The 25105-nt window shown below is 44.4% G+C and overlaps 2 protein-coding genes across 2 annotated transcripts; one reads left to right on the forward strand and one right to left on the reverse strand.

The window, feature by feature from the left end:
- Positions 1-3101: 3101 nt before the first annotated feature.
- Positions 3102-6485, reverse strand: LOC123098620 (protein GAMETE CELL DEFECTIVE 1, mitochondrial). Its single transcript, XM_044520657.1, has 3 exons — positions 5848-6485; positions 3583-3772; positions 3102-3510 (listed from the first exon to the last, which is right to left on the reverse strand). The coding sequence occupies exons 1-3, from the start codon at positions 6381-6383 to the stop codon at positions 3277-3279; spliced, it is 960 nt and encodes a 319-aa protein (XP_044376592.1). The 5' UTR covers positions 6384-6485; the 3' UTR covers positions 3102-3276.
- Positions 6486-8596: 2111 nt separating this feature from the next.
- Positions 8597-15005, forward strand: LOC123097070 (GDSL esterase/lipase At5g33370-like). The gene is made up of 8 exons (XM_044518841.1): positions 8597-8766; positions 11348-11403; positions 11570-11655; positions 11757-11999; positions 12642-12732; positions 13629-13758; positions 14450-14541; positions 14626-15005. The coding sequence occupies exons 1-6, from the start codon at positions 8597-8599 to the stop codon at positions 13634-13636; spliced, it is 654 nt and encodes a 217-aa protein (XP_044374776.1). The 3' UTR covers positions 13637-13758; positions 14450-14541; positions 14626-15005.
- Positions 15006-25105: the final 10100 nt, after the last annotated feature.

Consider the following 25105-nt stretch of genomic DNA (forward strand, 5'->3'; position numbering starts at 1 on the left):
CTGCGTTAATTTTCATTCAGGCCATTTCAGGTGGTTTCCAAGAAGCCATACTGCTTAGCACTCGGTTTGGGAAACTCCTTGGTTCATCAGGATCAGCAGCCAGTCAGGACCAGTGTATATAAAACAAGCTTCATCAGGAATGCTCCAGGTTTTCCCCATCTCCATTCTCAAGGTGGCATGAAAACTAGTTTCAGCTTCACAGCCACACACACTGCATATGTTGTCAATCTCCAACTTTCTTTTGAATTTATTGTTGTTTGTAGCAATGTTATCACAAGCTACTATCCAACCGAATATTTTTACCTTATTTGGCGCTGGGGCATTCCAAATAAACTTCCAAAGAAATCTTTAATTGGTGCCAGGATTTGTCTGTTGGTTGTAATGTCGATAGTATGCTAGTTTATAAGCGCTCCCCACCAAGAATACGCCGTTCTTCTCATAGTGCCAAGCTAAGGAATCCTTCTTAGAAGCATCAGGCGGTTTAAATTGGGGGGTAATAGTGGCGTCATGAGGATGGAAGCTCCTCTGAATGTTATGCACATTCCAACTGTTGTCACCCCAATTTACTAACCGACTAACCTGTCTGTTCCAATCATTTGTTCTGCCTGGCATGGCTTTCAAGGCATGATTTCCTGGAAGCCTGTTATCCTTAAGTCCAGATATTTCTTCCATCATCCATCCTCCAGATCTCACCATCTTTGAGTAGCTCCATACTATGTTCAATACCACGCCAAACGGGAGAAAGCTTGCGCTCTGAATATTGTATCAATGAGATTGGCCCTAGGGTAATAGATAGCTAGAATTACAGGACAAGAACCGTCGTAGGTCCCTTCTTAGAAGGTTCAGTTCTTTATTAACTGAACCTAATTTCTCTTCACTCCAGCTTTGGAGCACTGACATAGTTAAAGCAAGTTTTTCACCAACTCCCAGCAGGCACTGACAAGGACTCTTACCTCACGTGATTTTTGTTTTTGAAGCTCTCCCATGCGATTTCATACCTTGTAAGTTTTAATATTGGGGTTCTTTTTCCTATACTCTGTTTTGGCCAAATTCACCAGGATGCTGCTATGCTGCTACGAAGAGTAACCGGGCTTGTAGAGGTTGCCAATAAGGTGATGTTAAATAAACTTGGAGTTCATCTGTCATTACTTGTGAGATGTGCAGTATAATTCTCTCCTGGCATCTTACTGTCAGACTCTGAAGCAGATGTACGCCTTGCCGCCCCATCCTCTCCTCTTTAGGATTTTGCTGATTGTTTTGCACTTAGTTCTCTGTTTTTGGGCTGTTCTTGTTGTTTGTTTCGCACTTGGTTCTCTGTTTTTGGGCTGTACTTCTTTAGTGCTTCATGGGCTTTTGTTTCCATGCTTGTGTGGTTTCGGGGTATGTTTGTGAGTGTGTGTGGTGCTGGCGTACCGTGTAGCATGGTGGTTCTGTTCGCTGCTGTGTGTTACCAGAGTATAAGTTGCCAGTTTCTATAGATGTATATCACAGACCTAATCAAATTTTTGATAATCTTTTGCTCTTGAATGGCGATCCAGCATATCATCCCGAAGAACAGTTCAAATCATATTACATAAAAATATGCTAATAAAACTTGGTACAAGACCATTAAGACAGCCATCTTCAAAGTATGAATGCACTGGGTAAAAGTATGAATGCACGGAACCCACATAATCATCTTCAAAGTTGCATGTAGAATACTCTGAATCTTCCAAATTGCATCCAGTAGTCTTGATCTAACATTGCTGGCTGCTCACATAAAAGCAGGTAAGATAAATTCTACTCCCTCCACAAAATAAGTGTCGCTGATTTAGTATAAAGTTGGGTAGTAAGGGGCCGTTCGGAATCCCACCAGCTGCGGAGCCAGTAAACTGGCGCTCCGCAAATTTCAACTATAACTCTCCGGGAGTGGAGCTGTGGAGCGGAGTACCTCCGAACAGGCCGTAAATCAGCGACACTTATTTTGGGATCGAGGGAGTATAAGAACTGCACTATTCCACTTATTTTGTTCGGAATTTTTTAACTTTTCAAAATGTGTATGTACACAATGGGTGCATATGCATCTAGGAGCCATTGCCAATTTCCGCTATACAATAGCAAGAAGACCTGTTTTACAGTTTACTAGCAGTTGCTTCAGAATGAAGAATAACAGAACCTTTTACAACCAGGACATAGAAAGAAAACAAATACGAGCTTCACTTCATCCATCTCATGCATTAGCCCGTCTCCAGTACAGAACACCAAAATGCTTGTAAAGATTGGACAGGATGCTCCGGACACTTTTAGACCTCTAACGCAGGTCATCAAATGTCCCTGAAATGGCTCGGGCGTCCAAAATCACACAAATCATCCTCTAACCGGGGACCTTTGGGGGAGTCCAGACATTCGCCTGACCCACTCTTAGTTGGACTACGTATCTCCACACCCAGAGTCTTCTACTTTTCAATGGAAATCTGATTATGTCCATTTGGTGATCCGCGTTGAAGATGTGCTACCACCTCTACTTACTGCTGCCTGCATACATCAACACCACTTCAAGGAAAATACTTCACAAAGTCACTTTTCTTTTCTACTCCCTGCGTCTCATAATGTAAGCTTCTGTAGTCCACTATGCATGGTTGAACCTGGATTTGCCCTCGAAATTTTACTCGCTCTAGATATTCTTGTGTACATCAAAATGCATGCGGTCTGGATACGCATTTCCGTCATTCCCCACAATTATATCTCTACTGAAAATATCATCTTAACCCTAGCATGTAGCAAAGGTTTGGCCACGGACTGGCGGAGCGATGGCGTTTGCCGAGTTTTTTTAGCATGCAGGGTGGAGGTGCTACGAGGACAGCGATGCCCGCAAGCGGCGTCTACCGGTCCGGCGAGGAGGCTCTACCGATCCGGCGAGGAGGAGCATCAGCGGCTATGAGCACGGTGGGCAGCGCCAACCACACCCGAGCTGGGGTATGCAGGAATGGGAAACAGGGGATCTTTTTTTTTTTTTTCTGTTGCAGGACCCTGATCCAATAGACATCATGGATTGAATCGGACGGCTCGTGTGGTCACTGATCTTTCCCCATATCAGGCGCGGAGCATCACCCAATAGCAAATGTTTGCAAAAACTATGTACTTCAAAAGCAGTGCATCAGTGCACAAAGGAAGCATATATGATCCAGAAAATACACAGTTTCTCCACAAGGAATCTAGCCACCAGTGCACTTTTGGAGCCACAAAGCCTGGATGTGTGCAATGAAAATCGGTAGGGGATTGCATGCATACTGAACATCAGTAATGTCGGTTTCCTCTGAAGGGGGGAGGACCAGAGGAGGAACCACCAGCAGAGGCAATTGCAGGCGACTCCTCCCTGAACGGCTGCGTAGCCGGATCAGTCACACTTGGCAGCCTCTGTACGCTCCCCTTCCCTTTCCTTGCGTTGGGGCCGATTTCTTCAATCATGTACTTCCATCCGTCGACAGGCCGCCTTCGACTAAATATGTGAGTTTTGATGAAGCTAGCAATCTGCAACCACAGTTTCAGTGTCATTTTGGAATTTGGAGACTTTAACAAAGAATTTATTGTGTCAATTATGACCTGCTGTTTGCTGAAAGCAATGCGCCTCTCAAATTCTTGGAGAAGGATGTCCTCCTCGCGCTGTGAGATCTCCCATATGTTACCGTCCTGACCCCTCGAGGTAGTCTCCCAACCATCCGGCTTGGTTTTGATCTCGCCGGTTCTTGGAATCTTCGGATCGCCAAAATCAGCGTTGCCGGAATCGAAGATCCTGCGTTTCATTTCATGAGCAGAGTACTGTAAGGAAACCATGCCTTCTGGAGCACTAAGTGTATTAACAAAATCAAGATGTATGGGTAAAGGAAAACACATATGCCTGCCAATTATGAGGTATTCCTATCGCAGGAAAATTATTTTAATTACGAAACGCTTCTGCAAGCACTTGGATTGCAGCCTACAAGTCACTATGGGCCATAAAAGCCTATTGGCCAGAGTTGGCTGGTTATGAAGCAATACAAGCAAAGCACAGAAGGCATTGGATAAATAAGATGTCAAGTGTGCATTGACTCAGCTGTCATTTTAGTCTTAGATGATGCCTACTTCTGTCAACTAAGTGATGAACAGGAAAGGAAAGAACAAAGATAACACACATCCATTATTGACCAACATTCAAGTACAAGACTTGCTGTTACTCAAACAAAAACTGTATTGTATTCAAGTATGATGAAGCGATTTTTTTATACTTGCTAGATCCAGAATGCAATAAACCACCATTGGAAGCTTCAACACAATGGAAGTCTCCATTTTGCACCCCTCTGCTATATCCCGAGTTCATATTTGATATTTCATCATCAACTCCAAAGTTGTTCAGTTTACACCCCCCAACCCCGTTCCTTTAAAAATCATCCACTGTTCACCTAACATATGGTTTTGCCTGACATGGCACCCTCATGTCACAGTTTCACTTACATGACAATGACATCCAAACAAGCAAAATTGCTTGGTCATAAAAACCATGTTGGCAAGAAAACATAAATAAGCAGAATGCCACAGGGGCTGAGCGCCCATGGTATTCATCCTCATGTACTTGATGATGTTGGCTGGCAACAAAACACTGACTGTGACACTTGGGCAGGGTCGGTGGAAAATCTATGTGGCAGCCCCACCGCCATGCCAGCCAAACAGCATTGTTGTTTTTATTTCACTATTGCTAATCAGGATGCCACGCCAAGTGGCATGCCAGAAACTGAGAAATTTTGCCAACATGAATGCTACAACATCCAAAGTCATATCGAACAAGTTTCGAGAGCTTGCTGAGCAAAGTGGGCGGTTTAGGAGTTCATGGTGATATTTGGACTCAGGACATAGTTGAGGGATGTACTAGGCACCTGCCAATTTTCATGGTAAAATATGCTAGTTCCTGTTCTTTGCAGAGAAGACAAGAATGAGTGACTAGAAAGCAACTATTGATGGACTGAATTCGTTCTTTTTCCACAGGGACAGGGCACAAGAATTGTGCCTAGATAGCAACCTTTTATGCACTGAATTCGGTCTTTTTCCACAGGACAAGAATGCAAGTTTTTGCACTAACTTTGCAAGAAACTATGTGTGCTCTTTTTCAAGAATTTTGACAATGTAGAATGCTTTATTTTTCCGACAGGAGCACATGCTCCCAAGCTCAACTTGTTACTGGTGTAAAATGGTTATAATTCATTCCAAACGCATCGCATCGTATCTTTTGTGTGAGTATCTCAAGTAAACACTTCATCCAAACTTAATTTGAGGGCTGGCCATTGAACAGTCATGACATGCATATTATACAGAATTCAGTCTGATTTATCAAAAAGTACAGGTTCCACCGGATAATCCACCAGCACTCAAGAAAGCGCAGTACAAATGGACCTTACTAGTTACACTTAGCTGTAGTCCTCTCATTTCTCATCACTAGTTAAGGCATTTTACATGATGCAATTGAAATTTGGTACGCCTTCATACCCTCTCTCAATCGTTTCCCCAACAGAAAAAGAAACAAAAAACTATCTCAATGAACTATCTTCTTTGCAAAACCTAGCAGAAACAATACATAAAGAAAAGTGTCATGAAACCTCTATAGATACATACCGCGACAATTCTACCACTTGCATTTGTAATTAAAAGTCATGTCACGCTAGGAGCCTATAATATTTCTTATGCAATGGGGTTTTAGTGCAAAACTAGTTCAACAAATGCGGTGTATCACAAGCAATCGAATATAAACAAGCAATGTGATGACACTACGCAACCACAGCTAAAGACAGCAGCTCTGTTAGAGAGCAAAAAATGAAGGAAAGAAGAGTAACAACGCACTCCGAGCACGAGTCGAGAAGCCGGTCGATGTCGTCGGCCGCGCCACGGCCACCGCCGCCGCCGAGGCGCGCCTCCTCCATCTTGTCGATCTCCTTGACCCAAAGCGCAGCGTGCACGCGCTGCTTCCTCGTCCTGTACTCGTCCGCCCCTGCCTTCTTCGCCCCGGCGCCGCCCCCTCCCTCGGCGGCCGCGGGGCGAGGAGGAGCGCGCGGCCGCCTCGTCGCGGCGCGGCGCTCGGCCCAGCGCTCGTCCATGTCGGCGACGAAGGCCTTGGTGTCAGGGTCCACCTCGGCGGATACGGCCGGGACGGTGGCCGCGGCGGCTTCCGAGGTGGGGGACTCCCACGGCGCGGCGGGTGCCGGGGAGGAGGCGGGGGAGTCGCCCGGGAGCCATGCGGTCTCCCACGCGTCGTTCCACTCGTCGTCGCCGGTGGCCGCAGTCGGGTGCGACGGAGCACGGCGGTGGGATGAGAGGAGGCGGCGGGGGCCGCAGGAGGAGGGCACGGGGAGGCGGAGGACGCGCCGGAGCGACAGCATGCCGTGTGCTCGGCGAAATGCCGACGAGAGGGTTCGATCTGTTTCCCTTTTCTTTTCCCTTTTGCCGGGGAGAGGTTATTTTTTTCCGTAGGGGTTGCGTGGGAGAGGGTTCGATTTACCACTTATAGCTGGCCAAACGGCCCGTACTTCGTCGGCCGGCCCAGATCGAACAACGCGTGCTCGGTCCGGCACGCGGCTTAACGGGCCATGCCAGGCCTGCGGCATGCCTGGGGCCGTACCTGGACTGCGAGGCAAGGCCCGCGTGCCGGCACTGCATGGACCATTTTTTTCTTCTGATTTTCACGTTGAAGCAAGTTTTTCAAAGAAAATACTCATGTGATCCCGAGCTCCAGTGATCCTGGATGAACAGTACAATCTGAAAAATATTAAAAAGTTCAAAAAAATCTGATTTTTTTGGCAAGAAACATTGATGTTTTGTCTACATGCATGCAAATCTTCAGGATGAAATTACATTGTGGAAGTGTGAAAAAAAAAACAAAATTGGTGTTCCGAAAATACATTTTGAAACATTATTTTGTTTGCCCATTGTAGACATCATTTTATTGTCATTTTTAATTACATGCAAGACTTAAGATAACACTGTCTTATCAACCACTATAGATGTCCTTACAAACTAGGCTTGTCTTTTATATATTTTAAATACACTCCTCGGCGACATCACAATATCTTTGTATTGCACTCTCTCTCAGCTATAATTGACACCTTGTAACTGCGCACATACAACAAATATTAGAAAACAACTCATACTAGAAATGTGACTTGCTCAAAGATCTGACCACAGTTCACTCTTGGAAATGCAACTATGAAAGCAGCTGCGGATATAGGTGAGAAAGACACAGTTAGTTACTTATCTATGAGAGAGGCGTTTTGGAGACCGAACTCCATGGAGGCCTTTATTTTTGAAAATTTCAAATTCAAATTTTTATGGTTCAAAAAATTCTGAAAAAATATGCATGTATGTAAGGATGTAACCCATATGTGTGTAAAAATTCATAATGAAATACCTTGAGTTGCGACTTGTACAAAAAAAATAAATTCATGGCCTGCAAGGATGAATAGTATCATGTGTTAAATAGCCCCAGATTTGTCTTTTTTGCACAACCCTCATTTCAATGTATTTTGAACTGAACATTTACACACATGTATGTTATGCCTTCATGTATATATGTATTTTTTCTCAAAAAATTTTGAAATGTAAAAATATGAATTTTGATGAAATTTCAAATTTAAATTTGGAGGCCGAGCTCCAAAAGGGATTTCCGCTTATCTAGCTTAAATAAAGTTTTCTATGTAACTTTCAACTGTGAACCATGGTTCCAATATACAAAGGGCACACAAATGTTCCCTCTACGCACTATGCTGAGACGGATTTGCTGCAGTCCATGCAAGGTTAAATGGTTCAGGATTCAGGAGAAAGACGTGCATGCCGAGCAGAGAAGGTAATTCCAAGGATTCGAATTTTTTGGATTCAGGAGCTTCTCAATCGATCAAATTCATATGCTCTCAACTTTTGGCTGTATCTGGCGATCACCACCACAATATGAAGTTTAAGACGCGCATTAGAGCATCTCCAACAGTCGCGCTAAATAAGCGTCGCGTCGCAAATTTGCCTTTTTTTTAGCACGCGCGCAATCAGTACAGGGGCTCTAGCGGACGCACAATAAGCGCGCGCGGCATATAGAGTTGGGCGCGCGATCCGAATCGCCATCGCGCGTTGTGTATTTGGTGCGCCCGCTTCCGCGCGCCGTACTCTCTCCGCTGCGCCACCTTCGCCCCGCCCGCACCCCCCTCACCCCTTCCTACACCCGCGACCCCTCCGCCACCGCCGTCGCCGCAAACCCTAGCGCGGGGAGATTTGGCTTCGCCTCCGCTGGAGCTCCTCCAAGCACCGGCATCGCGCGCGGCCTCTTCATGCTGCCACGGATGACCTCGGCAGCGGGTGGCATCGCGCCGGCGACCGTCGTGAAGCCACGTGCCCCCCTCTCGAAGCTCCCAAATGCGGCGCGGCCGAAGAAGATGATGACGGCAAGAGAAGCCCCGCACCAAACTCGGTTTCATACTCGAAGCCAAAACGACCGGATGGGTGCAAGAAAGATGCAAAAGAAAAGAAGAAGAAGAAAGGAGATGATGAGCTCAAAAATGCTGTGGAAGCTATTGTGAAGGCAAGAAAAGAAGCCAACGAGGTGAGGAAGATGGCAACGAACCAAGATGTCGCGGCCGAGGAGAGGACGTTGGTGGCCGAGGAGAGGAGCGTGGCGGCCGAGGAGAGGAAGGTGGGCATGGAGGAGCGATCTAGATTATTGGATTGGGAGAAGTACTTGCTCTTCATGGACACATCTATCCTTAATGAGGCGCAAAAGGAGTATGTCAATCTTGCCCGTGAAGAAGTCTTGATCCAAAAAAGAGCCATGATTCGCGGCATGGGTGGCGGTGGCCTTGGCGGCATGGGTGGTGGTGGCCTTGGCGGCATGGGAGGCAACGATGGCTTTGGAGCTACCATGGGCGGCATGGGTGTCATGGGTGGCTTTGGAGCTACCATGCAGACCATGGGAGGCATGGGTGGCTTCGGAGCACCTCCGGTCGGCATGGTCGGTATGGGAGGCATGAGTTTTGCGTCTCTCATGGGAGGCATGGGAGCACCTCCGGGCGGCATGGGCGGAATGTCTTTCAGTGTGCCTCACACATCTTTGCATGAAGATGCCGTTGAAAATCTTGCAAACACCTTCTGAGCTTCACATGACGATGCGGCGCGACAATGAAGAGGAGGAAGAATCGTCTTCGGAGGAGGAGGAAGAGTCGAAGGAAGATGAGGATGAAAACGAGGACGAGGCTTGATTGTTGATGTGCCTTTCGTTGGTGTAAACTTTTGTGTCATGAACTTGGTTCGGATTTTAAACTTGGTTGAATGATGTTGTGGACATGAATTTGAACTTGTGGGCATGAACTTTTATGTCATCATGAACTTGTTTGTGTGATTTAAATTGTACCGTGTGTTTGTTTTGATGTTTGAAATTCATTTTGTGTCTAAATGCAACATCTGGCAAGCGCCGGCTGCTTGCGCACGCTGTGTTTTAGCGCGCCTGCTGGAGCTACACGCGCGTTAAACTTACCGCGGCCGCTGGAGCCAGTGCTCTCGTCGCGTCAATGTAGACGATCGGCACGCTGCAAACTGATTTTTAGCGCGCTGCGTGTTGGACGGCTGTTGGAGATGCTGTCAGGGAAAAATAAGTCTACGAGAGCAAGAGATGACCGTTCTGACCGAGGTCTTACGACGAGTTCGCCACGGACCTGTCGCTTTGCTTGGCGTCACTCGCGTCGCGTACGCCATGGTTCGTTGTCGCTCCTCCTTCTACCTGCCGCACTCACACAAGATTTATAAAGACGCGTCCAGTTTCCACGTACGGCTCCACAGTTCGGGGAAGGGCAAGTGCGTGCGGAGGCGACCCGATCTACCCAGGGTGTTCATTTCTTCTACCAGCCTTGAGGCTGGTCATAGTGGGGTAACATAAGTAGTATCATGCATTTGGGACTCGCAAACATGCTTATGTGGCAGGCAATTAAAAAAGAGAGATGTGGTTATAGTAACATAGATAGATACCATAACATAATAAATGTGATGCTACTATGTGTCATGCATGACAATAAATGAGACCACTTATCTCTACTCCTAATGTCTCAGTTGGTAGTCTCCGTTCCAGGTTTATTTTCGTCCCACCTCACTCGGTTTATTTTGGTACCTTTTTTGGTACCTCCTTCCACCTCACGCTGACCCGCTGTGAACCGAAAAAACCACGTACCGAGTCCTCCACCAGCCCCCGCGCTCTTCATTTCGTAACCACCGATCACGTCCGAGACAAGCGACGAAGAAAAAATCTACGAAAATTAACCAGCGATAAAAAAACCTGCGAAAAAAAACCCGAGAACGAATCGCACGAGCGAGGCCTCCTGCCCTCGAGCGACCAGTCGCACGCACGACTCGCACACCAGATCCCTTTGCCGCCGCCCTCCATCCCTTCGCCACCGCAGATCCATCCCGCCGCCGCCCTCCATCCCTTCGCCACCGCAGATCCATCCCGCCGCCGCCGCCGCTCCATCCCTCTCTTCCCTCCAAGCTTGTCACCGGCGACGAAGCGTACGGCGCCCTGCGGTCGTGATCGATCGCCTCCAGGAACCTACCACGCGCGCCGAGGCGAGGGCCTCGTGGACTCCGTCCGTCGCCGCTTGGCCGAGGACCTCGTGATGGATCGATTATTTCTCAGCTTGGCGCATGCAGTATGGCAGCACGCCACGCACAGTTTCATTGGATTCTATTCCATCTCTTCGCGTCCGCTTCCTCTAATTGTGAGTTTTGGCTGTAATGCGTTTTACAGATTCCCATCTACTGTACTTCCTATGTAGTGCATATCCCGTTCCTCCTTTTACAGGCTTCTCAAATCATTCGTTCGTTCGTGCTGGTCATCCTCCTACATCTGTCTGTCTCGCTCCGTTGATTAATCGTGTTCATTGGGATTTAAAAAGAGGAACATGGATTTTTGTTGGTGACTTGTAAGCAGCAACAAGATCTTGCAATTTCTAATTTTCTAGCCATCCACGTGAGTACAGATCAGGTACCTTGTTCCCTGCCTTGCTTTGCATTTTTTATTTAATCAGTAGTGTTCATAATTTCATCTGTCATATGTGTTGTTTGCTACTTCCATGCCTTGCTCCAGTAATTAGCAAGACTGCTCCTAATTTGACAGTAATTAGCTTTAGTTAATGTTAAAAAACCAGAATTAGCTTTAGTTAATGTAAAAAAACAAGTGAAAATTTTAGGATGATAACAATTTGAGTGGGTATGAAAGTGTACCTTGTTTACCTAATATTCGAAATATAAGTGTCGATGACAAGATCACAAGAGCGAGCAACTTTTACCTTTACTGTTTATGATCCTATTTTTTCGATAGGTCACATGTTTGCAACATAGGTTATAGTGTACGGAGTATCTTTTGGCAAGAAAATGGTAATATGAATGCTCATATTTTATGTGGCATTAGGGCCCCTTTGTGTTACCTAGCCCCGGGCCCCTGAAATCTCAGGACCGACCCTGCACTACGTTATCCTCCCCGCTGCACCATTTCTCTTTCGGTTGGGAGAGTAGTTCTTGACATTGCCACATGTTTGATCAGGCGAGTACCTCGGGGCAGAGCCCGCGTTGCCGTACCTGAGCCCCTACACCGACGTCGGCATCCTCAACGACACAGGCGTGCAATTCGTAAGCTCCACGTGCACGCACACACACATGCTCGAATCATGTATGCGTATCTACAATAATGCAATGGAGATGACAATAATGTTGTATGTGTGCGTGTGCAGGTGAACATCATCAGGATCGCCCAGCAGCTGCAGAACTTCCAGGACTACCAGCAGAGGCTAGCGGCGTACGTCGGCGAGGACGCGGCGAGGGAGCGCGTGAGCCAGTCGCTGGTGCTCATCACGCTTGGCGGCAACGACTTCGTCAACAACTACTACCTGGTGCCCTTCTCCGCTAGGTCCCAGCAGTTCGAGATCCACGACTACGTCCACTTCATCATCTCCGAGTACAAGAAAGTCCTCGCGGTAATAATAATTAACCTCCTCTCTTACTTACCACTAATCAATTCCCAAACATGCAATATTTCTGCTCCAACACATAATTGCATTTGTAAAACATGATTAGCATTCAAGGTGAAAAATTGCCAGGATGTTTTTTGTCTTCTATTTTGTCAGTATGGTGCACAAGAGTGGTAGACCTAAAATTCCCAAAATTAGACAGGGAAATGAAATGTTTGCTGCATGCCAGCTAGAATAGTAGTGGAAAGAGATGAGTCTGTAGACTGCCTGCCCGCCTGCCTGCCTGATATGATGGTGAGAGAGATGGGTGGTAGCACCGTTGAAGTCATTTTTGTAGTGGAGTCATTTTTGGGTGGTATGTTCAGCAAGCAATAAACTGACACGCGGCCTGTAGTGTTCTGCACGCCGAAATCAGAAGCACACACTGTTTCTGGTAAGAGTTGGCCCATGAAGCGAGAAACGATTTTATTCATGGTTGATAGACACTTTGAGTAACTGTCTGAGACATCTTCACTGCGGAGGCCTAACCCTAATGAGCTATTGCAATATATTATGCAGTACCCTAATTGTTCATTACTAAATTCTAACTGCTTGAATTCTGATTTTCATATACATCTTAATATTTCAGTGGAGTTTCCTACATTGCAGGGTGATATGGATGATGGAAAAGAGGCCAGCAGTGCTGGGCTAAACAATTCAGGGAGGTATTGGATTGGCCTCTGTAGAAACTATGGTAAAGGTAACCTGAGAGTGCACTTTAGGTCTTTATTACATTTCTAAAATGGTTGCTTATAAGTTTTAGCTATCCTATTGAGTAAATCTCAATCTCTCATGGTTGGGATAAACTTTCTCATAATGCATTCATCTATATATGTCAGAGAGCTAAATTTCTCATAGTGTCAGAGAAAGAAGGTTTGAATATTATTTTCTTGACATGTATCTTATTTCATTGACGCAATACTAACTAATCTATCCAACCCATTTGTTCAGAATAGACAAAGGTGAATACTCGGGTAACAATTTGTTGAGCAAACCATTCCAATAATCCTATTTGTTTCAGGCATAGCTAGAGTGTATTACAACAGAAGAGTTTCTTGTGCTGATACTTGAAAATCTGCACTCACCTAAATAATGAGCTCCTGCACCTGTTTATCCACCACATGTATCCTGATTATCAAAACAAAGATACTCGGATGCTTGACAATATTGTTACTGAGTCTAGAAATCTTGTTACTGTGATTGTCCACCACAGGCAACCATTCTTTGACTTTGATTGTTACTGAGTCTATATGGTTATAGAAAATAATATCGTGTGAGAAATCTTGCTAGCTGAACGAGGTTCCTGGAAATAGATTACATGTTGAAGCCTAGAAGTAAGCAATTAAAGTGCATATGTACTTGTAGACAGAACACGTTCTTGATATCTTTGATTTTAAATTGTAAAGGTATTGTCATTTCTAGGACCACGTACTCATCTGCTATGCATTACTTGGCTTCGTGCTCTGTTGGTGCTTTTCTTGATTACGAAAAGGGTAGAACAGAGTGTTGGCATTCGCTGCTTTATAGCATATTTTTTAATACGATTTTGGATATTTTGTTTCCGTACTGTACCTTAGTTTGGGACTTATTTTGCAGGCACCTAATCTTGGGCCCCTAGAAGAAGGAAACTCAACATGCATGGTTCTCATTAGAGGCAACCAGACCGTTGTTGAAAATATTGATGATTCCTGTTGTGTATTCTCAAGGAATGGTCAGGTTTAGTACTGTAAGTATTTTCTTGTTAAATGTATTTGGGTGGTGCCCAAAATGCAGAGGTGAAAAGCAAGAAACATAAAACTACCTCTGAAGAAAAGTTCACCACGCCTCCCAGAATGTCACCCTGCTTAGTTGAACAGAAGTTTAATATATTTAGTTTAAGTGGAAAATTGATCAAATCAGATCATCTAACCTTTGTAAACTAGGCAACTGAATCATCTCATCTTGACAAAGTTCAGTACATGGTGAAGATATTAGAGTTTGACTAATTCTCTTGAAAAATGAATCACCTCTCACCTCTCAACTTGCGTCGCGGGGCTAACAAAATATAGGTACATGGTGAAGCCAAGTGACACTGGTAGGACTAGGGTTCCTACCGGGCCTTCGGCGTAGATTGTATGGACAAGGAGGAGGAGGACGAGGGCTGGAGCAGGCGCGCCGGCGATGAGGCGCCGTCGCGGCTAGGGTTAGGTGCGGCGGCTAGGTTTCCGGCTCCTTGGGGAGCCGGGAAACAGAAGATTATAATATCTTTATTGCTTGCTTTCAAACGATGTCTTACAACTAGTATTTATAACTTCAGCCTAAGATAACTTGCCTAAGATAACTTGTGGGTCAAGCCCCTAATACTAATGCCCGGTGGGCCTCTTTCTGGTATAGACCAAACCGGTCATAACAGACACTCTTATTTTTCTTTCATACAGGACCGTTGCGGTGCGTAGAAGAAAGGTGCTACTTTCACTTAGTTCTCTCAGTTCTAAGTTGGGACTGCAAAAATTTGAGGATTTCCCCACATGTGAGTTGCCTTGATTAGTTTTGGCTTAGTTAGTGAAATGAACTGGAAGTAACTTCTGAATTTGTTTGACTTTGGACTTGCTAGAGACCTGAAGTTTCTGCTTCTAGCATTTCTCGTTTGTAAGCAGCATGGCAAACCCGGTTTCAAAGTAAAGACCTGAGGAAGAATGTGGATTGATCACTGTGATTTCAAGTCCTTCAGGTGATTGATCACTGTGGTAATTCATTCTTTTGTCAAAATTTGATTACAATTGGGGTTGGAGGGAAGCAACAAAATTCCTATCCTGTAATAGACGTTTTTGGTGTGTGACTTGATAGTTGTTCACGTCGATACAAAATTTCATTCATGTGGTTTTTTAAGGCATTTGAATTTAACATTGTTTTTATGTTTGTCTAAGAGCTGGAGCTGTTAAGACTTGAGACAGATATATACAGGTAACAGGGGCCTATAAGATCCAATTCATGTTAGTTACCTATAACTCTGTACCTAAATGCATCTCTCATAATGTTATTTCTGTAATTTATAGAAGTAAACAAATTCCTTACAGGTTTGACAGTTCGTCAAAATAAACAAGTAGTATTGATGGGTAAAGGTGGGTACTGATTTAGTATGAACAAGTCTGCATGTTTTAGAACTTCTGTATTTTCTGAGTTTTCTTTCCTTCATGCATTTTCCGAGCTTATGTATTTTTTGAGTTTTAGCAAGCTGAAAATATGGCGCTTATTCAGAAATGTTGGCATATCAATATCATGTGCTTGCATATGTAGTATCCAGAGAAAAATGATGTGCAATGATGAATCCTGACAATCTACACACACATCACTGTATTTTGTTCACTTGCTTGCTATTTCTGGACTATTATTGATGGAGCAGCAGAAGAGGCTTTTAGTGTTATAATATATGTTCGACTTATAAATTCAATAGCTGAACAAAACTTCCAAAAATATTACTTTGACTGACTAAAGTATGGACATATATACCGCGTGTTATCGTTTCTTCTTCTTCTTCACTTAACTACATGTGAAGCTGAAGCTGAGCCAATGTGCTTTTCCAGAAGAAATTGAGGCACATCAATCAAACGCCAACCCACCAGCTATTGGCACTAAATGAGGAAGGAAAAGAACATTGTCCCTGAAGGCTCGAGACACACAAACAGGAAACTGAGTTTGGCAAAGGTGGTTGTCTCCTTGACGCACACCATGGTGCCCTTGTCTACTCTCTGTCTTCTTCCTTGCACAGGTATTTTATTTCAAGATTTCATAAGTGGTCCGCACTGACAAATGAAATACGCAGAAAAAGATACTTATGTTGTTTTGTTCTTGCAGACACCTTATTTACTAGTAGTAGGTTCTCTCATAGCATTTTTCGGTGGAGTTGTACTGGCATCTTTGACTGAAGTTTCTTTCAACTGGTTAGTTATAATCTTCCCATTTCTGAAATTTCAAAGTCAAATGATTGGGGAATGCATCACACTATCCATTAGTTCAGTCAAGCTCACATTATTGGCAATTGAGTTAAGTCTTATATTTATATGCCTGTAACACTCAAAACTTTCTAAAATGAGAAGTGATATGTTAATTTTTGAAGAGACTGTGATTATGTTACAAGCATATACATCACTGGCAATGCGAAAAAAAACTAATAATACATTTTCCCGTTATTTTAGCTAAAATAGTGGAGCACATTTTATTTTATTTTATTTGCAATCTGAAGCCTTGGTTGTACTTCAGTCTCTGGCAATTGGTTTATTTCTTGTGGTCAATTTTGGAGCAGATGATGGGTTGTTGGTTGTAGTGATTTGATATTTTAATGACTATTCATAGCGATGGTTATGCTTGGCCCCATGAGAAACACACGAGGAAGAAACCATTGTGAGATAGGGAGGGGAATAGAAAGATGACGAGGAGATGCATTTATCTACCACATTACAGGCATGAAATATCATCACATGTCAATTGTCTATGACTCCCATATCATATAAATAGAAATCCAATATTTTTGTTTCTTGTGAAGTTGGTTCACTTTATTCCCTTCCTGTTAGAGTTGATGCTTGAGATCTAGGGCCCAAACAATTTGTGACCATAGACTGCTCAGAGTTGTTCTATTTCGATCTTCAAGTGCAACCCTTTCATTGTTCTATTGCATCTCTGAGCCATATTAGCATACATTTCTAATCAACAATGAACTACCGGATTTACTTCATGTCAGTTGTTACTATCTCTTAGAAATTCTTTCTGCATTCATCATATAAGCAATTAAATTCACTATCAGCAAAGTTCACTGCAAGTTTGCTGCACAATTTTTATTTGATAGATACACGTGAGATTATTATTTTTCTTTACGTTTGTTGAATATATGAATAATTCATTTGAGAACAGGGACAAAACATGACAAGAAAGGGAAGAACTAACCTACATGGAGCTTGGTCAAGGTCGCCGCTCATGTTTGATGGCATTATTTCTGGTTCCACCGACGTTGTCGATGCTTGTTACCTATGGCCCCTTTGCCGCTTTCCTCGGTCGGGCGTGGTCCATCAGCCACTGCATGCAGACAATAGAATTTAGGCCAGCAATTGTCGCTTATCTACGCTACAGACCGACCCATAGACAGGGAAAGGAAGCGATGGTTGGTGGGGAGAGGAGCCGGGGGACGTGTTGTGACGGGACAAGAGGCGCAGTGGCAGGGAGAGAAGGTGAAGACTACGCCATGTGAGTTGCTGATATTGTGCCTTATGCGGTGGGGATAAGGGATGTGTGATGTGCTTGTGTGGTGAGAGGCGAGGAGTGGCTTTTCCTTTTTGCGGGAGGCTATTCATTTTTGTCTATTCTATTTTTATATTCAAGATACATACAATTATTTATCATCATTATAATCGAGATAATAAATATTTATTTATTCCATTAATGTGTTGAGTTATTTTGTTTTTGATTTTAATATGCTCTCATGGAATGGTAAAAAATTGGTCCATCCAATTTACAAGTTGAGTACTCTATGTTTGCACGTTCTTACATTTTCATGTGAAATCTTCATGCTAACTGTATGAAGTACTCATGCAGGATGGTTACAAGTCAACGAAGATTTTTTTACTATAATTGCTCAAGTACTGTGCGAAGGAAGCTGAAGACAATATTCCTGATATTTTAGGAGATGTAAGTGAAGTGGAATAACGAAAATACATTGCATCAAGTACATTTTTCAATTGTTACTGTAAATTTTTTCTATACATGTGAAATTGGAAGTGCATAGCTTATGTATGCAATCAGAAAAAAATTTAAAAGGCCCGTGGCAACGCACGGGCATTGTACTAGTGGTACTAATCTATGATACTATGCACTATAGAAATAGTAATATAGACTAATAATATATGCATGTTACTAGTCTAAGTTACTTCCCACCATGACCAGCCTGAGGAGGCAACCTTTGGGGTGCAACAAGGTAGAGTTAACCGGCCCCTAGCTAAGCCTTTCTTGGCTGGCAGTGACAACTTCATTGTAGTAGTAGCAGACGAGAATTAACAACTACGGCTGGTTAACTGACGAGCCATACGTCTCCATCACGCTATGCCAAGCAGAGCGAGATTCTGATTTTGTGCGTGTTTACTTTCCATTGAAGCAGCAAACAAGCAGCGCATACCGCGCACATGATTAGCGTTTCTGCTCCGGTGCTCCTCCCTGGGCTGAACGCGAGCTAGAAAAACACATCGACGGTCAGGATGAACTAAAAACGGTTCATAATGAGGGGTACGATCGTCTTTATTGCCCCCGCGTATAGCCGTCGAGGAGTCCTGGGAGGCCCGTACGAGCCCGGTTAGATCGTATGCCCGGCCGTATACGTATTTATATATGGCGGCGTTTCATGCACGCGTGGAGCCGCCCGTGCATGGGGCAGCACGTGTCACGGGTAGATTCCAAAACCGTCCCATCATATAAATGTGGACGGCAACCACCTCCGGCCGCATCGCCCACCATTTCCCCCCGCCGCATCGTCTCCCTCTCCCACTCCCCACTCCCTCTCCTCTCCAACCTCCTCGTCGCCCTCACCGCATCCTCTTCATCGCCATGGCGGACGCAGGAGGCGAGCGCCCCGATTGGGGCGCAGATCTGGTGGAGCAGGCGCGGCAGGTCGCCGCGGGCACCTTTGTGAGGGGACGTGCCGGCGTCCAGCGCGGTGCTCCCCCCGCTGCAGATCTGGAGAAGGCGGGGGCGGGCTGCAGCGGCGCAGTCCAGCCAGATGCGCCCGCTCTGGCGATCTCCGGCGAGGCCCAGAAGGTGGAGGCGGGCTCTGGCTGTTGGGGAACATAGTAATAATTTAAAATTTTCCTACGTGTCACCAAGATCAATCTAGGAGATGCTAGCAACGAGAGAGAGGGAGTGCATCTTCATACCCTTGAAGATCGCTAAGCGGAAGATTTACAAGAACACGGTTGATGGAGTCGTACTCGCGGCGATTCAAATCGCGGAGGATCCGATCTAGCGCCGAACGGACGGCGCCTCCGCGTTCAACACACGTACAGCCCGGGGACGTCTCCTCCTTCTTGATCCAGCAAGGGGAGAGGAGAAGTTGAGGGAGAACTCCAGCAGCACGACGGCGTGGTGGCAATGGAGCTCGTGGTTCTCCGGCAGAGCTTCGCTAAGCACTACGGAGAAGGAGGAGTTGGAGGAGGAGAGGGCTGCGCCAAGGGAAGGGTGTGGCTGCCCTCCCACCCCCTCACTATATATAGGGGGAAGGGGAGAGGGGGCGGCCCCTCTAGATGGATCTAGAGGAGGAGGCGGCGGCCAGGGGAAACCCTAGATGGGTTTGGGCGCCCCCACCCCTAGGAAACTTGGCCCCCAAGCCGGGAGGGGCGGCTGCCCTAGGGGTGGCGCCCCCACCTCTCCTGGTTACGTGAGAGGGGTTGGGAGGGGCGCACAGCCCCTTAGTGGGCTGGTTTGCCCCTTCCCCTTGGCCCATAAGGCCCCCCAACGCTTGCCGGGGCCTCCGAAACCCCTTTCGGACATGCTGGCCATAGTCTGGTACCCCCGGAACAATTCCGGACTCCAATACCCTTCGTCCAATATACCGATCTTCACCTCCGGACCATTCCGGAGCTCCTCGTCATGTCCGGGATCTCATCCGGGACTCCGAACAACCTTCGGTAACCACATACTATTTCCCATAACAACTCTAGCGTCACCGAACCTTAAGTGTGTAGACCCTACGGGTTCGGGAACCATGCAGACATGACCGAGACACCTCTCCGGCCAATAACCAATAGCGGGATCTGGATACCCATATTGGCTCCCACATGTTCCACGATGATCTCATCAGATGAACCACGATGTCAGGGATTCAATCAATCCCGTATTCAATTCCCTTTGTCTATCGGTATGTTACTTGCCCGAGATTCGATCGTCGGTATCCCCATACCTCGTTCAATCTTGTTATCGGCAAGTCTCTTTACTCGTTCCGTAACGCATGATCCCGTGGCTAACTCATTAGTCACATTGAGCTCATTATGATGATGCATTATCGAGTGGGCCCAGAGATACCTCTCCGTCATACGGAGTGACAAATCCCAGTCTCGATTCGTGCCAACCCAACAGTCACTTTCGTAGATACCTGTAGTGCATCTTTATAGCCACCCAGTTACGTTGTGACGTTTGGTACACCCAAAGCATTCCTATGGTATCTGGGAGTTGCACAATCTCATGGTCTAAGGAAATGATACTTGACATTAGAAAAGCTCTTAGCAAACGAACTACACGATCTTGTGCTATGCTTAGGATTGGGTCTTGTCCATCACATCATTCTCCTAATGATGTGATCCCGTTATCAATGACATCCAATGTCCATGGTCAGGAAACCATAACCATCTATTGATCAACGAGCTAGTCAACTAGAGGCTTACTAGGGACATGTTGTGGTCTATGTATTCACACATGTATTACGGTTTCCAGTTAATACAATTATAGCATGAACAATAGACAATTATCATGAACAAGGAAATACAATAATAACCATTTTATTATTGCCTCTAGGGCATATTTCCAACAGTCTCCCACTTGCACTAGAGTCAATAATCTAGTTCACATCACTATGTGATTGTAATGAATCCAACACCCATGGGGTTTGTTCATATCTCGCTTGTTAGAGAGATTATTACTCAACGGGTCTGAACCTTTCAGATCCGTGTGTGATTTAAAAATCTCTATGTCATCTTGTAGATGCAGCTACCACGCGCTACTTGGAGCTATTCCAAATAACTTCTCTACTATATGAATCCGGTTTACTACTCAGAGTCATCCGGATTAGTGTCAAAGTTTGCATCGACGTAACCCTTTAGGACGAACTCTTTTACCACCTCCATAATCGAGAAAATTCCTTAGTCCACTAGTTACTAAGGATAAGTTCGACCGCTGTCATGTGATCCATTCCTGGATCACTATTGTACCCCTTGACTAACTCATGGCAAGGCACACTTCAGGTGCGGTACACAGCATAGCATACTGTAGAGCCTACGTCTAAAGCATAGGGGACGACCTTCGTCCTTTCTCTATCTTCTGCCGTGGGCAGGTCTTGAGTCTTACTCAATACTCACACCTTGTAACACAACCAAGAACTCCTTCTTTGCTGATCTATTTTGAACCCCTTCAAAATCTTGTCACAGTATGTATTCATTTGAAAGTACTATTAAGCGTTTTTGATCTATCCTTATAGATCTTGATGCTCAATGCTCAAGTAGCTTAATCCAGGTTTTCCATTGAAAAACACTTTTCAAATAACCCTGTATGCTTTCCAGAAATTCTACATCATTTCTGATCAACAATATGTTAACAACATATACTCATCAAAAATTCTATAGTGCTCCCACTCACTTCTTTGGAAATACAAGTTTCTCATAAACTTTGTAAAAAACCCAAAATATTTGATCATCTCATCAAAGCGTACATTCCAATTCCGAGATGCTTACTGCATTCCTTAGAAGGATTGCTGGAGCTTTGCATACTTGTTAGCATCTTTCAGGATTGACAAAACCTTCTGGTTGTATCACATACAACCTTTCCTCAAGAAAATCGTCGAGGAAACAATGTTTTTTTGACATCCTATCTGCAAGATTTCATAAATAATGCAGTAACTGCTAATATAATTCCAACAGACTCTTAGCATCGCTATGAGTGAGAAAATCTCATCGTAGTCAACTCCTTGAACTTGTCGGAAAACATCTTAACGACAACTCGAGCTTTCTTAATGGTGACACTTACCATCATTGTCCGTCTTCCTTTTAAAATCCATCTGAACCCAAAAGCCTTACGACCATCAAGTAGTTCTTCCAAAGTCTATACTTTGTTTTTATACATGGATCCTCTCTCGGATTTTATGGCCTCGAGCCATTCGTCGGAATCTGGGCCCACCATCGCTTCTCCATAGCTCGTAGGTTCATTGTTGTCTAGCAACATGACTTCCAAGACATCATTACGTACCACTCTGAAGTAGTACGCATCCTTGTCGTCCTACGAGGTTTGGTAGTGACTTGATCCGAAGTTTCATGATCACTATCATAAGCTTCCACTTCAATTGGTGTAGGTGCCACATGAACAACTTCTTGTGCCCTGCTACACACTAGTTGAAGTGACGGTTCAATAACCTCATCAAGTCTCCACCATCCTCCCACTCAATTCTTTCGAGAGAAACTTTTCCTCGAGAAAGGACCCGTTTCTAGAAACAATAACTTTTGCTTCCAGATCTGAAATATGAGGTATACCCAACTGTTTTTGGGTATTCTATGAAGATGCATTTATCCGCTTTGGGTTCGAGCTTATCAGCCTGAAACTTTTTCACATAAGCGTTGCAGCCCCAAACTTTTAATAAACGACAGCTTAGGTTTCTCTAAACCATATTTCATACGGTGTCATCTCAACAAAATTACGTGGTGCCCTATTAAAGTGAATGCGGTTGTCTCTAATGCCTAACCCATAAACGATAGTGGTAATTCGATAAGAGACATCATGGTATGCACCATATCCGATAGGGTGCAGTTATGATGTTCGGACACACCATCACACTATGGTGTTCCAGGCGGTATTAGTTGTGAAACAATTTCCACAATGTCTTAATTGTGTGCCAAACTCGTAACTCAGATATTCATCTCTATGATCATATCATAGACATTTTATCCTCTTGTCACGACGATCTTCAACTTCACTCTGAAATTACTTGAACCTTTCAATAATTCAGACTTGTGTTTCATCAAGTAAATATTCTTAGCATCTACTCAAATCATCTGTGAAGTAAGAACATAACGATATCCGCTGCGTGCCTCAGCACTCATTGGACTGCACACATCAAAATGTATTACTTCCAACAAGTTGCTTTCTTGTTCCATCTTACCGAAAACGAGGCCTTTCAGTCATCTTGCCATGTGGTATGATTTGCATGTCTCAAGTGAGTCCAAACGATCCATCTATATGGAGTCTCTTCATGCATATCTAGCAATAGACATGGTTCGCATGTCTCAATCTTTTCAAAAATGAGTGAGTCCAAAGATCCATCAACATGGAGCTTCTTCATGCGTTTTATACCAATATGACTCAAATGGCAGTGCCACAATTATGTGGTACTATCATTACTATCTTATATCTTTTGGCATGAACATGTGTATCACTACGATCGAGATTTAATAAACCATTCATTTTAGGTGCAAGACCATTGAAGGTATTATTCAAATAAACAGTGTAACCATTATTCTCCTTAAATGAATAACCGTATTGCGATAAACATAATCCAATCATGTCTATGCTCAATGCAAACACCAAATAACAATTATTTAGGTTTAACACCAATCTCGATGGTAGAGGGAGCATGCGATGCTTGATCACATCAACCTTGGAAACACTTCCAACACATATCGTCATCTCACCTTTAGTTATTCTCCATTTATTCCGTAGCTTTTTATTTCGAGTTACCAACACTTAGCAACCGAACCGGTATCTAATACCCTGGTGCTACTAGGAGTACTAGTAAAGTACACATTAATATAATGTATATCCAATATACTTCTATTGACCTTACCAGCCTTCTCATCTACCAAGTAACTAGGTTAGTTCTGCTTCAGTGGCCGTTCCCCTCATTATAGAAGCACTTAGTCTCGGGTTAGGGTTCTACCTTGGGTTTCTTCACTAGAGCAGCAACTGATTTGCCGTTTCATGAAGTATCCCTTCTTGCCCTTGCCCTTCTTGAAACTAGTGGTTTACTAACCATCAACAATTGATGCTCCTACTTGATTTCTACTTTCGCAGTGTCAAACATCGCGAATAGATCAAGGATCGTCATATCTATCCCTGATATGTTATAGTTCATCACAAAGCTCTAGTAGCTTGGTGGCAGTGACTTTGGAGAACCATCACTATCTCATCTGGAAGACAACTCCCACTCGATTCAAGCGATTGTAGTACTCAGACAATCCGAGCACATGCTCAACGATTGAGCTTTTCTCCCTTAGTTTGCAGGCTTAAGAAACTTGTCGGAGGTCTCACACCTCTTGACGTGGGCACGAGCCTAAAATCCCAATTTCAGCTCTTGGAACATCTCATATGTTCCGCGACGTTTCAAAATGTCTTCGGTGCCTCAATTCTAAACCGTTTAACATTATGCACTGAACTATCACGTAGTCATCAAAACGTGTATGTCAGATGTTCGCAACATCCACAAACGATGCTCGAGGTTCAGCTCATCGAGCGGTGCATTAAGGACATAAGCCTTCTGTGCAGCAATGAGGACAATCCTCAGTTTACAGACCCAGTCCGCATAATTGCTACTATCAACTTTCAACTAAATTTTCTCTAGGAACATATCTTAGTAGAACTAAAGTGTAAGCTACGACATAATTTGCAAAGACCTTTTGACTATGTTCATGATAATTAAGTTCATCTAATCAAATTATTTAATGAACTCCCACTCAGATAGACATCCCTCTAGTCATCTAAGTGATACATGATCCGAGTCAACTAGGTCGTGTCCGATCATCACGTGAGACGGACTAGTCATCATCGGTGAACATCTCCATGTTGATCGTATCTACTATACGACTCATGTTCGACCTTTCGGTCTCTTGTGTTCCGAGGCCATGTCTGTACATGCTAGGCTCGTCAAGTCAACCTAAGTGTTTCACATGTGTAAATCTGGCTTACACCCGTTGTACGCGAACGTTAGAATCTATCACACCCGATCATCACGTGGTGCTTCGAAACAACGAACCTTCGCAACGGTGCACAGTTAGGGGGAACACATCTCTTGAAATTTTAGTGAGGGATAATCTTATTTATGCTACCGTCGTTCTAAGCAAATAAGATGTAAACATGACAAACATCACATGCAAATCATAAAGTGACATGATATGGCAAATATCATCTTGCGCCTTTTGATCTCCATCTTCGAGGCGTGGCATGATCACCTTCGTCACCGGCATGACACCATGATCTCCATCATCATGATCTCCATCATCGTGTCTTCATGAAGTTGTCTCGCCAACTATTACTTCTACTACTATGGCTAACGATTAGCAATAAAGTAAAGTAATTACATGGCG

Source organism: Triticum aestivum, chromosome 4D, assembly GCF_018294505.1.
Source record: "Triticum aestivum cultivar Chinese Spring chromosome 4D, IWGSC CS RefSeq v2.1, whole genome shotgun sequence".
NCBI classification, from domain to species: Eukaryota; Viridiplantae; Streptophyta; class Magnoliopsida; order Poales; family Poaceae; genus Triticum; species Triticum aestivum.

Excerpts from the sequence above, each read along its gene's own strand:
- LOC123098620 (XM_044520657.1), bottom strand. The coding sequence starts at position 6,383 with ATGCTGTCGCTCCGGCGCGTCCTCCGCCTCCCCGTGCCCTCCTCCTGC. Across the intron at positions 3,773-5,847 it reads CTTCTCGACTCGTGCTCGGA|GATCTTCGATTCCGGCAACG; the intron begins GTGCGTTGTTAC and ends AATGAAACGCAG. Across the intron at positions 3,511-3,582 it reads TTGCTTTCAGCAAACAGCAG|ATTGCTAGCTTCATCAAAAC; the intron begins GTCATAATTGAC and ends CTGTGGTTGCAG.
- LOC123097070 (XM_044518841.1), top strand. The coding sequence starts at position 8,597 with ATGGCAACGAACCAAGATGTCGCGGCCGAGGAGAGGACGTTGGTGGCC. Across the intron at positions 8,767-11,347 it reads CTTAATGAGGCGCAAAAGGA|GTCACATGTTTGCAACATAG; the intron begins GTATGTCAATCT and ends TTTTTTCGATAG. Across the intron at positions 11,404-11,569 it reads TATCTTTTGGCAAGAAAATG|GCGAGTACCTCGGGGCAGAG; the intron begins GTAATATGAATG and ends ATGTTTGATCAG.